Genomic DNA, 12766 nt, shown 5'->3' on the forward strand with positions numbered 1-12766 from the left:
CTTTCTAACCCACCACCTAGTAGCCTTCCTCAGTCCCACCTCCAAGTGAAATGAAACCCTTCAAATTTCTCAGAGCACTTGGCTGAAAACACTGATCCAGATCTCTCTTATGTCATAAGTATTGGGGGCAAGTCGTTTCTCTTATTAGGGAAACACAGGAGTAAGTCACTTTACGCTGTTTGTCTGAGTTCCTTATCTGTAAAATGGATTTGTAAAATGTAAAAAGGAAATAACAAACACTTCCAGTATCTTTGCCAATAAAATCCTAAGCAGCATCACAAAGATTTGGACACAAGTGAAATGATGAAACAATCACAAACAACAAAAAAAGTTCACCTATGTAATTTCCTATTGCCACTCCCCCCCAAATAATTAAATGTATCCTTGATACCCCCAAATGATTAATATCTAAACAATTTTGTACATTATAATTTGAATTTAAAAGCACATTGAGACCATAAGGTAAGGAACACTTTATTTAGTAAGTAGTCTTCCATTCAAATTATTAAGCATTGAAAGCCTTCAACTATTTGAAACATAACCCACCATCTAAATTTTGTAAAAGTCGAAATATCTTTCAAAAGGCTATTGACGACACAATAATGGTTTTGCTATGTTTTATTTTTCAAATAGTGTATTAAGCATAGCATGCAAATAATTGAACAGAAAAACGTATAAATGACTTACAGTGAAAAAATCATTCTAAATGAGAAAAATCTCACTACGTAAGTGCACAATAATTTTTTTAAAAATGAAAATACTTCCATCCATTCATTGGTTTCATGACTTTAGTTAAGTAGATTTCAACATAAGCATTTACTAGTGGAAACTTTAATTCAACTTAACAAATATCATTTTTTTGTGCTTTAACATACAAGAAATAAATGAATTGAGGTTAGTGAGAGGGGTTTACTTTGACTTGATGCTTTTGTCTTTGGGCCTTTTAAGTTAATATTTGAATATCTAAAAATGCATTGCTTTCCTTGTCACTTAAAAAGGGTGACATTTGGGAAATTTCTGATATGCCAGGTTAACAAAATTCACAAAAAGCACTCAATGCTGTCTGTATGTGTGTATTTGTGATGAAGCAGGCCTGCCTTTCATCTTATTTCTTTTGTAAAAAAAAGTCAGTTACAATGTTTACAAAACATTTTCCATAGATCATAAAATTCCTAGTAGTAAACATCAATGAATAGTAAGAGAATAATGACTTTGTTTGGAAATCCTAACTGTAAAGTGTTATTTCTAGATAAATCTCTAGTATGAACACTAATATAGAAATCCAAGGTTGGCCAAGATCTCATTCCAGTGTGATGTCATTGGCGACTCGAAGACAATCATACATTTCCGAAGGCAACTTAGCCTGAGTGAGGAGGTTTCCATCCAGTCGTAGGTGTTTCACTTTGGAATAGGATACAGGACCCAGAACTTTGCAGAAACTCTTCACTTCAAACTCTGGAAGACAAGAAATAGGGAATCTTAGAAATCTGCTTTGTACAGACTTTGAAAATGTTTACTTGGTGGAACAACCTATGATTATATTGAATATATTACTAATGTTCAGCAGCAATAAAAAAATTAGTTTTCTCCTATGTGAACAAACAGACTTAAACTATTCGGTCTGTGTGACTTTGGATAAGTCACTTAAACTTTCCAAGATATTAATTTCCTCTTCATCTAATAAAATGATGAAGTTGTCATAGGAAGTCTCTGAGATCCTTCCTATTGCACATTTCCTTCTAGCATGCTTCATACGTTTCAGTTTATGAAGCACATTTTTCATATGTGCCGTCTTGATCTTTTCAATAATCCTCTGAAGCAAGGAGCATAGGAATTATTAATCCTGAAAGGCAGATTAAAATATCGAGGTCTAGAGAGGCAAATGAGGGAATACAAAGTTAAATAAAACAAACACAAAAAACAAAAACACTTTCAATACTATCTTACCTGTCAAGGAATTTATTCCAGGGAAACAAGCCTTAAAGTATTATATAGCTAATTATTTCTAATCAGCAAAATCAGAACCAGGATTTATATATTCCAAGTCCTAGGTCAGTGCACTTTCCACTATAGTATCCAAATGTAATAACTCTATACTTTTGAAGCTGGCTTCCATACTGTCCTGGCTAAAGATACAAGAGTCACTACTCATCAGAGACTCTGGAATCTGACACAGAATTGAGCAGCATTAGCAGCAGCCTAATCTAACCCCAAGCAGGTTGTGGTGCACTTGAAAAGTTCATTATGATTGTCTATTGTGATATGCAGCACACCCTTGACTTGATGGTGATCCGGATATAATACAGAATAATTACTGTTTGCCAAATAATAATGTCAAGTCATGACAACCCAACACTGCCATTTGTTTCCAACTGAAAATTCCACAGTATAGTGACATTTTACTAACTTTTACTCATTAAGATTGGAGAATAAAGAAGAGCCTGCTGACAAGGACGAGTTCTGAACTATAGAAACTTAAAGAAATGCACATTTGTTGTTTTTAAGTATTTTAATATGCTGAAGTAGCCAAATATTTCTAAGAAGAATATCTGCAGGGCTTATTGCTATTACAGCTATCACTATCACTACTACTACTACTACTACTACTACTACTACTACTACTACTACTACTGCTAATAATAATTATACTGCTACTACTACTACTACTACTAATACTGCAACTACTGCTACTCCTACTACTACCATTACTACATTACTACTACTACTACTACTAATAATAATAATAATAATACTGCTACTACTACTATTGCTACTACTACTACCACCACCACTACTACTACTACTACTACTACTACTACTACTAATACTAATACTGCTACTACTGCTACTCCTACTACTACCATTACTACATTACTACTACTGCTGCTACTACTTCTACTACTACTACTACTACTACTACTGCTGCTGCTGCTGCTGCTGCTGTTACTATTGCTGCTGCTGCTGCTGCTGCTGCTACTACTGCTATTACTACCATGACCACTACATTACTACTAGCACTACCATCATCTCTACTAATACTACTCCCGCCGCCACAACTACTACCACTGCTACTACGACTACTATTACTATTACTTTCCCTTTTATTTGTTGTTGTTGCCATTCAGTCATTTCAAGCATGTTCCACTTTTTGTGACTCCTTCTTCAGTTCATTTTACAGATAAAAAAACTGAGGCTGACAGGGTTAACTGCTTTGCCCAAGATAACACAGCTAGTAAGTGTCTGAGGCCGGATTTGAGCTCATGGAGATGAGTCTTCCTGATGACAAACCCACTGTGCTATCATTATCATCAACTACTACTACTACATCACCACTCCAAGTATTGGTACTATTATCATTACTATTACCACCACAATCACTGCCATTGCTATTATTATTACTTTCTACTATTTACTATTACTATTACTATTACCATGGCAGTGTGATATAAATGATAAGGATTCAGCCCTTAAGAAAGGCCTATGGGTGGCTAGGTGATGCAGTAGATAAAGCACCAGCCTTAGAGTCAGGAGTACCTGAGTTCAAATCTGGCCACAGACACTTAATCATCACCTAGCCGTGTGGCCTTGGGCAAGCCATTTAATCCCATTTGCCTTGCAAAAAAAAAAAAAAAAAAAAAAACCTAAGGAAAAAAAAGAAAGGCCTACATTGAAGTTCTGCTTATGATACATACTGGCTAGGTGACCCTGGGCAAATCTCTAAACCTCTTACTGTTCCAAGAAGCTTTTTGAGGCTCTTAAGCTTCAGAACAGTTTTAAATCTGCATCGGTAGAGGGAAACTCCACAAAAGAAATTTTTTGTGCCAATGAAATCACAATAGTTGATACCAATGGTAATTCACATCTTCCTAGGCATTTGAAGTTGATGGTCTAAGTACTTAACATTTTCCTCATTTTACAAATAAATTCTTGTAAAGCATAGAAAACCATAGCATAGTGTACGTAGGGTTGACCTTGGAATTAGGAAGATCTATGTGTAAGCCCTGTTTCTGATATATTTGGTCTATGTGACATTGGACAAATGACAAAAACTCTCAATACTCCAGGTAACTCTCAAGAACAGTAAGTTAGAAAGGAATTGCCCTTCTTTCCAGGTGTTCACCTATCCAGAAAAAAAAAAAAAGATGGGACTTAAGATTCATAGAAGGTGAATGATTTTTCCCTGGTCATATGGTTAGTAAGTCAGGAAAAATCCATATCTCTTAACTAAATTTAATACTGTTTTCCAATATAAAGGCTGCAAATATTCCATTTTAAAATAAATATCACACCTCATCACACCTGTGATTTCAACTATTAAGTGCTGGACCTAGAAGCAGGAAAACCTTAGTTTAAACCCTGTCTGAGAGGTTTAACTAATTGTGTGACCCTGGGCAAGTAATTCAACTTATCTGGATCCAGTCCCTCCATTTATAAAATAAGGGGATTCAAAAAATGGACCTGATAAGCAATAAGACTTCTTTCAAAGTTAAAACCATGGTTTCCCAACTCTATCAACAGTACATTAAAGATCTTAATATATTCTTCCTCATATGTAGACTAAGTAATTCCCTATAATCGTGGAATGCTTTCACTTGGATCGACCCTAAAGTTTCTCCAGTGCTCCTTTATCAGTTTACATATGAAGTAATGGAGGTTCAGAGAAGTTAATTACTTTGCTCAAGTTAATTTAAGTATTTCATTGAAGAACTAGCTATAGGAACCAATTCTGAGTACTTTGTTCATTATGCTCCCTATTAGTGAAAATATGAATCTGAGTTACTTGACCTTAGTGCTGTCCAAGGCTATATAACCAACTTTAAATTCTACCATATCACATCTAGGCCTTTTGAGGCTGAGAACATTAACACAATGACAGAAAGACACACAAACAGATAGACGGATGGATGGATGGATGGAGAGATTATAGATAGATTGATAGAGGGAGAGATAAATAAGTGATAGATAGGAAGGATAGACAGACGGATGGATAGCTGGATAGTTGGTTGAATGGATACATGAACAGAGAGAGAGAGAGAGAGAGAGAGAGAGAGAGAGAGAGAGAGAGAGATTGAAGGACAGATAGATGAATATATACAAAGACTTTAAGACTTTATTTTAGACCTTTTAAGGTTTTCAAAGAGCTTTGCAAATATCCCAGTATTCTGGAAAATTCCTCTGGGAGAAAGGGTCCTATTATTATCCCCTTTTCCAAATGAGGACAATGAGACGGAGTGAACTTAAATGATTGGCCCAAAACCTCATCTATCATGAGATTTTGTGCTTGCAACAGATCTTGGACATAGATATGATGATTATCCTCATTTTACCAAAGAGAATCTGAAACAGATAGAAATTTAGTGACTTGCACAAGATCACACAGCTAATCAAGAATTGAACTTATTTTCTAATTCTATGTTCAGTATTCTATAAACTGATAAGATATCCATTCCTTTATTCATTTTAATATTTTCACTTATTAAAATATGGTTTTGGATGAATTTTGTGACCACTCATTATTTCATCTAGGAGGAAACAGATGGTTCTACCATTCATCATAATAAAAAAAATCTATGCCATTTTCAGAAAATAGAGACTAGGTCTATGTTCTTGGTCATATATTAAGTAATTGTCAAATGCAGAATTTAAGCTCCTGTGTTTCCAGACTTTCAGTTCAACACATTTTCCACAATACTGTGTTGTTTCCTTTGCTGATCAGAGAATCAGAAACATTAGAGTTTAAAACCCACCTCTGACATTTACTACTAATGTGACCTAGTACAAGTCCTTTCTTTCTTATTGAAGTCTCAGTGTTCTGAGTTACAGAATGAGAATGACAACTCCTATTGTTCCTATAGGCTATTGCAAGGCTAAAATGAGTTGTCAACAGAACATTTGGTAAACCCTGAAGTACAATATAAATGATTATCATTATTAATATTATTAAAAAGGCAGTAGGATAATATTCTTGAGTAGTGTAATTGGGGAAATATTTAACAAAATAAAGGAAAATACAAGAGAATATAGATGATATTAATGTGTGATTTTTCCAGGGCAATATACAGCCTCTAGGGAAAGAAGCTAATTGCTAAATATATGCATCCTTTTCTCCCAATCAGGGTTTAGCTCTGCTTCACCCCAACTTCATCTAAAATCTGGGGATAGTAGAGTGCTATTCCTGAGAGAGACACAATAGTCATTACTGATGGTGACTAAAGATGTGGGATGTAGGAGTTCTAATATCATACGTGGTAAAGGAAGAAATTCTATTCTTTTTTTTTAAGTCTTGATCAGAAATAAATGAGGAAAATGGTCCTTAAGTTACTATATCCTAGAAAAGGCAGTTTGCATGTAATCTATTAAAGGATTTTAGATTCAGAGTAAAGGAAACTTTGAAAATCCCCTGACACAATCTTCTTTTCCAGAAGAGGAAATTGAAACCTGAGTGTATGTATGAAATAACTCAGACTCTCCAATTTCAGATCAAACATTCATCTCACTTTATCATACTACCTTGATAAAGTAAACACTGAATTTTCTTTGACCCTTCTGAATCTCTTGGGAATTTTATCATTTTTTTTAAAGTTAAAATACTGATACTTCTTTTAGTGCATTGGCCAGAAATAGACATGTCATCATTTTTATGGTGATTTTTAGGTGTCATCAATAATGTGTGGCTATTTTCAGAAAGGAAACAAAAAAAAATCCTAAAATAGGGTCGTGGAGAGTTGTCCAACACTAAGATGACTCAGCAGCAACAAAATGTCCAGACCATTTGTATCAAGATCATCTAGAAATTCATAGGAGCTCTAGAAATTCAAAGGATCGTAGATAGATCTCAGAAAGCATCTAATCCAACCCCCTTATTAAAATGAATCAGGGATTTTGAACCAAGAGGTTGATCCTTCAGATATGTGTGGATTAAGCAGATAGTAAATGTATTTGTGAGCATAGTGAGTGTATCCATGAAATATGAACAGAGATGTGAACTTACTATCAATATTATTGACTTGGAGATAATAATTTTCAAGGTTTTCGTTGACAGCTGGAATTTTCTTCAGTTTATTATAGGACAGATCCAACTCGATGAGAGTAGAGATATTGAAAGAATTGCCTGGGATTCCACCATCAACCAACTCATTGTGAGACAACCGTAGGTATTGCAGGGTGCTAAAGCGTTTGAAATACTCATCGGGTATATTGCTGATCTTATTGTTGTCCAGGTAGAGTGTCAGCAGAGAAACGGGAAGCCCGGTGGGCAACTTGGACAACTGATTGAAGCTCAAGTCAAGATATTCAAGGTTCTTCACGCCTTTAAAAGCTGCTGAGACTGCATCCTCTTTAAGTTGGTTGTGCTGAAAATTGACAAAGGTCAGGTTGATGAGACCATCAAGGTGGCCAGGTGAGATCTTGGTGATTTTGTTATAGGACAGCTGAAGGTCTTCTAGAGATTTGGGAAGGGGTCCCACGACTTCAGTCAAGTTGTTGTGGTTGATGTGTAGTTTCTTGAGCTGTTTCAGCTTTGAGAAGATTTTCCCTTTGATCTTGGAGTTTTCCAAGCGGTTGTTATCAAGGATGAGCCACTCGAGATCAGTGACATTCTCAAATGCCTTTTCTTCAATGGATTCAATCATGTTGTTCCGGAGATAGAGATATTTGATCCCAGGAGGTATGATGGGCATGCTTTTCAGTTTTATTTCATCACAATACATAGCTGTTGGGTAATTGGCTGGACAGTTACACTCTGGGGCACAATTTGCTGAAGACAGCTGATACATGCCAAAAGGATAATCAAAATCATAGTAATCGTTGCAGCTGATGCCACCGATCAATGCCAAAATGAGGAGTACATTTAAATGCATCTTCCTGAAGTATTCTGGAGAAAAGGGAAAAAATAAAATTCATTATGTATTACAACATGGGATCTGGGATCTGCAGTTAGAAAAAAATCCCAAATCCCAAAAATCCACCTCCTTTTTTACAGAATAAGAAACTGAGACCCAAGACAGATGAGTGATTTGAAATAGCAGATATAGAGCAACCATCTCTTTCATTCTCCTTTATTTTGAAGATGAAGAAACCGAGGTTGAGGGAGAATCATTGGCTTAGGATCAAAGGATCTTTAATATAGAACAAAAAGTATCATAGAGGACATCTTTTAGAAGCAACTAGTTGGCACAAAAATGGTTTGAACAATGGCTCTGGAGTAAGGTTTGAATCTGATCTCAGCTATTCAGTAAGTGGAATGCCCTGGGCAAACTACTAATACTTCAACTGCTTTATTTTCCTCAAATGTAAATTGGAAATGATAATAGTACTTGCCTCTCAGAGTTCTTGTGAGGATAAAATGAGATAATACTCATAAAGTGCTCTGAAAAACCTAAACTGCTATTTAAATCCTAATATGTTTTAAAGTTCTGGTATATATGCTATTGCTATTTATGTATATTATATATATATATATATATTACTACATAAATTATGATATATATAAAAGCTAAAATATTATTTTCTGACCTAATCTCCTTGTTTTACAATCAATGGAAACTGGAAGGAAGCATTTGAGCAACATATTGGATATAGGGATGGACTGGAGTCAAGAGAACCTGAGCTCTCAAATCCTGCCTTAGTCACTAATTTGATCCTAGGCAGCTGCTTTAACCTCTAGAAATTTCACTTTCTTCTTCAGTAAATATGGGTAGAATATCTGCCACTACCTCTTCAGATTATTATGAAAAGTGAATGAGAAAAAATATGTAAAGTGGTTTTCAGACTTTAAAAAGCTATATAAATCCTGGATATTATTAGTATTGTTGTTATCAAAATGAAGCCTAAGGAGATACAATCATATATTTAGAAAATTAAAGGGATCTTAGAGATCATCGAGTCCAACCTTGGTATTTTATAGACAATTAAATGAAACCTGGAGATATTAAGTCACTTGTCCGACATCACATAAATAATAAATAGCAAAGCTAGGATTTGAACTCAGGTTTTAATCTAAAACCAGAGCTCCTCCACTGTGATATGTTCTCTTTTTTTCTGTCTCAAAGCACAAGGTAGGATTATCTCCCTTTTGGGTTTAGTTTAGACTGTTTATGAAAATTTAAATCCCATTTTATTTATGTTAAAAAATATCCCAAGTTTGTCATTTATGATAAAGGAGGAAAATTGTTTAAATGAACAACTTTCATTTTATCATTGCTGGAGAAAGTAAATGAGTTATATTGGATGTTCTTGTGCCCCCTTCTGGGCTGTGCATAGAACAGCTATTCCAGTCTGGTTTCCAGGACCTTCCCCAGAAAACATGCAGTGCCCTTTTGGAGTCTTCCCAATGACTGGTCATTGATTTGAAAAGAATTAAAGTTAACAACATTTAAAAAAATAAAAATATTCCTGCTCTCCAAGTTCAGTATTGCATCAGGAGGAATTTCTTCAGCTGGGGAAGATTCCTCCTTTGAGAGCACAGATCTAGGAATATCACCTGTGCCACTGAGGCAGTATATGCCCTATGTTGCTCCTTTGGAAAAGGCTACTTTGCATTATTGAAGGGTCAGGAACTACACAAGATGAGGTTATGTTTGGGGATGGGATTAGTTGCTTTGTCATTAATCTCAATGGGATTCTTCAGCAGATTTAACTTGTTGGAGTTGAACATGATGCAAACCCAAATGATGCCTTTACCTTGCAAAGATAAGCTGAAAAATCTGGAGGGAAATATATCCTAATCATTTTTTTGTGTGATGCAAACTTATTTTTCTCAGGGATCTGCAGCTTCTCAACTGGTATTCTTCCAAACTCTTCATGGGCAGAAGTCACAATTTGGGATTTAATGATTGTTTGAGAGAGAAGTTGGAGAGAGATGGGATTTGAGCAAAAATTTGGGTTTTATCATAGAAGCAGAACAGATGAAACTTGAAACAGTGGATAGAGTGCTGGGCTTGGGGTCAGAAAGATCTGCCTTCAGATATTTACTTATGTGGCAAGTCACTTACTGTCTCAGTGCCTCAGTTTCCTCAATTATAAAATTAAAAGTTTTTAAATTACCTCAGAAGCTCTTTATATATCAAGCTATATTGTCCTATAATCTTTAGAAACTATGTGACCTTGGGGCAGTTACCTAACTTTTCTCCTCTGTAATATGAGGAGTCAGACCAGATAAATTATGAAGACCTCTCCAGTTGTAGGTCCAAGACACTAAAGTCAAAGATATAATAAAATCTTAGAGACAATATGGATGAGAAATGGGAATGGGGAGGGAGAATCAGAAATTGGAAAGAAAAAATTTGTATTCATTATAGTTCATTAATCTGTGGCAGAGATGGGTAAGACTATGTAATTAATAAGCTGGTAGGGGTTGTGGAGGAAACTGAGACTCTGGAAAGTGAAGACATTTAGTAAAAGGGCCAAGAGTAGGCTCTCAGTTTTTTCTATTACTTATGGCTACTCTCACATGTTTAGTGAAATCAGGAGGGTCAGGATCAAATGCAGCATGCAACATGAATGGTGGCCTTAGGGAATGTGTTGGAACTGAGTCTGCAAGATGGAAAATTATGGATGAACAAAACCTGTGTTTGGCTGAGCCAATTTAAAAATAAGATGGATCCAAGTTTCTCTGTACGAAAAGTGAGAAGGTAACATGATATTCATTACTATACCTCTCCAAGTCATCTGTAATTAATTAGGGTGTGTGAAGAACATGCATCTTTTCATTTGCAGACATGAAATACTTTCATCATCAAATATATCTGTTAAACAAATTAATATAAGTATTCTGAATGTGGATGCTAAATAGTAGATTGTGCTACCTTCCCAGACTTGACTAAAATAATTGCACAGTGTTGTAATGAAATAAACCATTAGTGATATCTCCCTGTTCCCCCCCAAAAATCAACACTTCAGATACACTTGTCTTTATCAGTCTGCATCAGAAAGATTTGTCTTTCTTGATCAGGAAAAGACCTAAAGGCTGTTATAATCTATTCACTTCAACTCAGTACATTCTCAGTGCAGAAATTATCCCTAGAATATCCTAGGAGGGGAAAGAAAAATGATTTCATGTTTTTGGTCAGGGCTGAATATTGGTGGGAAGAAATAGAATGAAACAAAACAGTCCTGGCACTTTCTAATCAATCTTCCAAGAGGTTGGATATTGGTCCTTCATTTTTTTTTTGTTATTTTTTCCAAATGTTTTTGACTTTAAAAGAAGTACTATTGTGGGGGGAAGGAAAGAAGGTGGGTTAGAAACTAAGCAGCATTATATGAAATAATCAATATAAAATCCTTTGCAAAAGTTGAAGCTCTCTATATATTCGTAGTATTATAGGCATTAGCTAGTATTACTTTTTTCCCATGGTTTCTACAAATATTCTTTTCAGAAATATCCCAGGAATCACATATTCAAAACATAATGAAAATCAATGAAGGTTGAGTAATATAGTGAATAGATCACCAAACATTGATTGAGACAATTTGAATTCAAATCCCATTTCAAATGCGTGACTTACATGAATCACATAATCTTTCTGTGCCTCAGTTTCTAACTCAGCAAACTAAAAGTCTTAAACTGATAACCTTTAGTGTCTTTCCATCTATGAACTTGTGATTCTAAGGTGATGGAGAATTTATGGAAGATCTCCTATTTCTGTACCTTGCACCAAAGATCTTTTTATATTCTCAATATAAATTTGCAGCAATAATGAATTGATTTATATTTACATGGGATTTTGTTTTACATGTCCTCTGCCTTAATTAAAAGTTTTTCCAGTGAAAACAGTGAGGAGATAAAAATCTTCTAAATTCAGTAACATGCTCTGGATCCTGAATAATATCATCATTCCCTCCTTCCAGTCATAAAGTCTTCTTAAAAAGTACCCTTCCCCAATAAAACAGAAAATACTGTGTATACTTCTCTCATTCATAAAACATGAAAGGTATTTTCCAGAAAATGTGAAAGCAACTACAAAACTTTGATGTGCTTTCTCCCTCTTACTGGCAAAGTTGCTGGGACATATTTTCTGTTCTTGGGACAAGCTTCTTACCAAATATCCAACTCTCTCTCTCTCTCTCTCTCTCTCTCTCTCTCTCTCTCTCTCTCTCTCTCTCTCTCTCTCTCTCTCATTTGTAGTTAAAACACTCAGCAGGGCTTACCTTACTGCCTTGAAGTTGCTGTCTTGAATTCCCAGACGCAACAAGGATCTGGATAGCTCCAAACACGCCGTGAACTGTTGTCAGAAAGGAACTGACTGCCAGATTCTTGGTGATACAAGAGCTGTGTAGCTGTGTCTGTGTGTGTGTGTGTGTGTGTGTGTGTGTGTGTGTGTGTGTGTGTCTATGTGTGAATGTGTGTGTGTGTGTGTGTGTGTGTGTGCGCGTGTGTATGTGTGTGTGTGGTAGGGAACACCAGCCCAGTCAATCCTCTGAATGGAGTTATGTCATCGTGGTTGAGCCTCTGGTGTGGAAGGAGCAAGTTCTGATCTTTAATGAAGTGCAGGTGGGCTCCTTATCCAAGGACAGCCCAGCTCGTATCCCTATGGAATGGGGAAAAGATATGCATTGAAATAAATAGAGATTGCAAGCAGTCTCCAATCTTTGCAGAAGGTATGCAAGTCAAGATGTGGGTATTTCACACTTCAATTATAGCCAGTTCTCCCTGTTAAGTTTTCTGATTTTAACGTCATTAAAAAAATACATTTTTTTTTGTCAGTTGCCTTACTCATTCTCACTGACTGGTTTGAATTTACACCACATCAATGACAGGATAAGTGTG

The 12766-nt window shown here is 35.7% G+C and overlaps 1 protein-coding gene across 1 annotated transcript; it reads right to left on the minus strand.

The window, feature by feature from the left end:
* Positions 1-603: 603 nt before the first annotated feature.
* On the minus strand, positions 604-12460 carry LUM (lumican). Its single transcript, XM_074226567.1, has 3 exons — positions 12148-12460; positions 6992-7873; positions 604-1455 (listed from the first exon to the last, which is right to left on the minus strand). The coding sequence occupies exons 2-3, from the start codon at positions 7857-7859 to the stop codon at positions 1301-1303; spliced, it is 1023 nt and encodes a 340-aa protein (XP_074082668.1). The 5' UTR covers positions 7860-7873; positions 12148-12460; the 3' UTR covers positions 604-1300.
* Positions 12461-12766: the final 306 nt, after the last annotated feature.

Source organism: Macrotis lagotis, chromosome 2 (genome assembly GCF_037893015.1).
Source record: "Macrotis lagotis isolate mMagLag1 chromosome 2, bilby.v1.9.chrom.fasta, whole genome shotgun sequence".
Taxonomy (NCBI): Eukaryota; Metazoa; Chordata; class Mammalia; order Peramelemorphia; family Peramelidae; genus Macrotis; species Macrotis lagotis.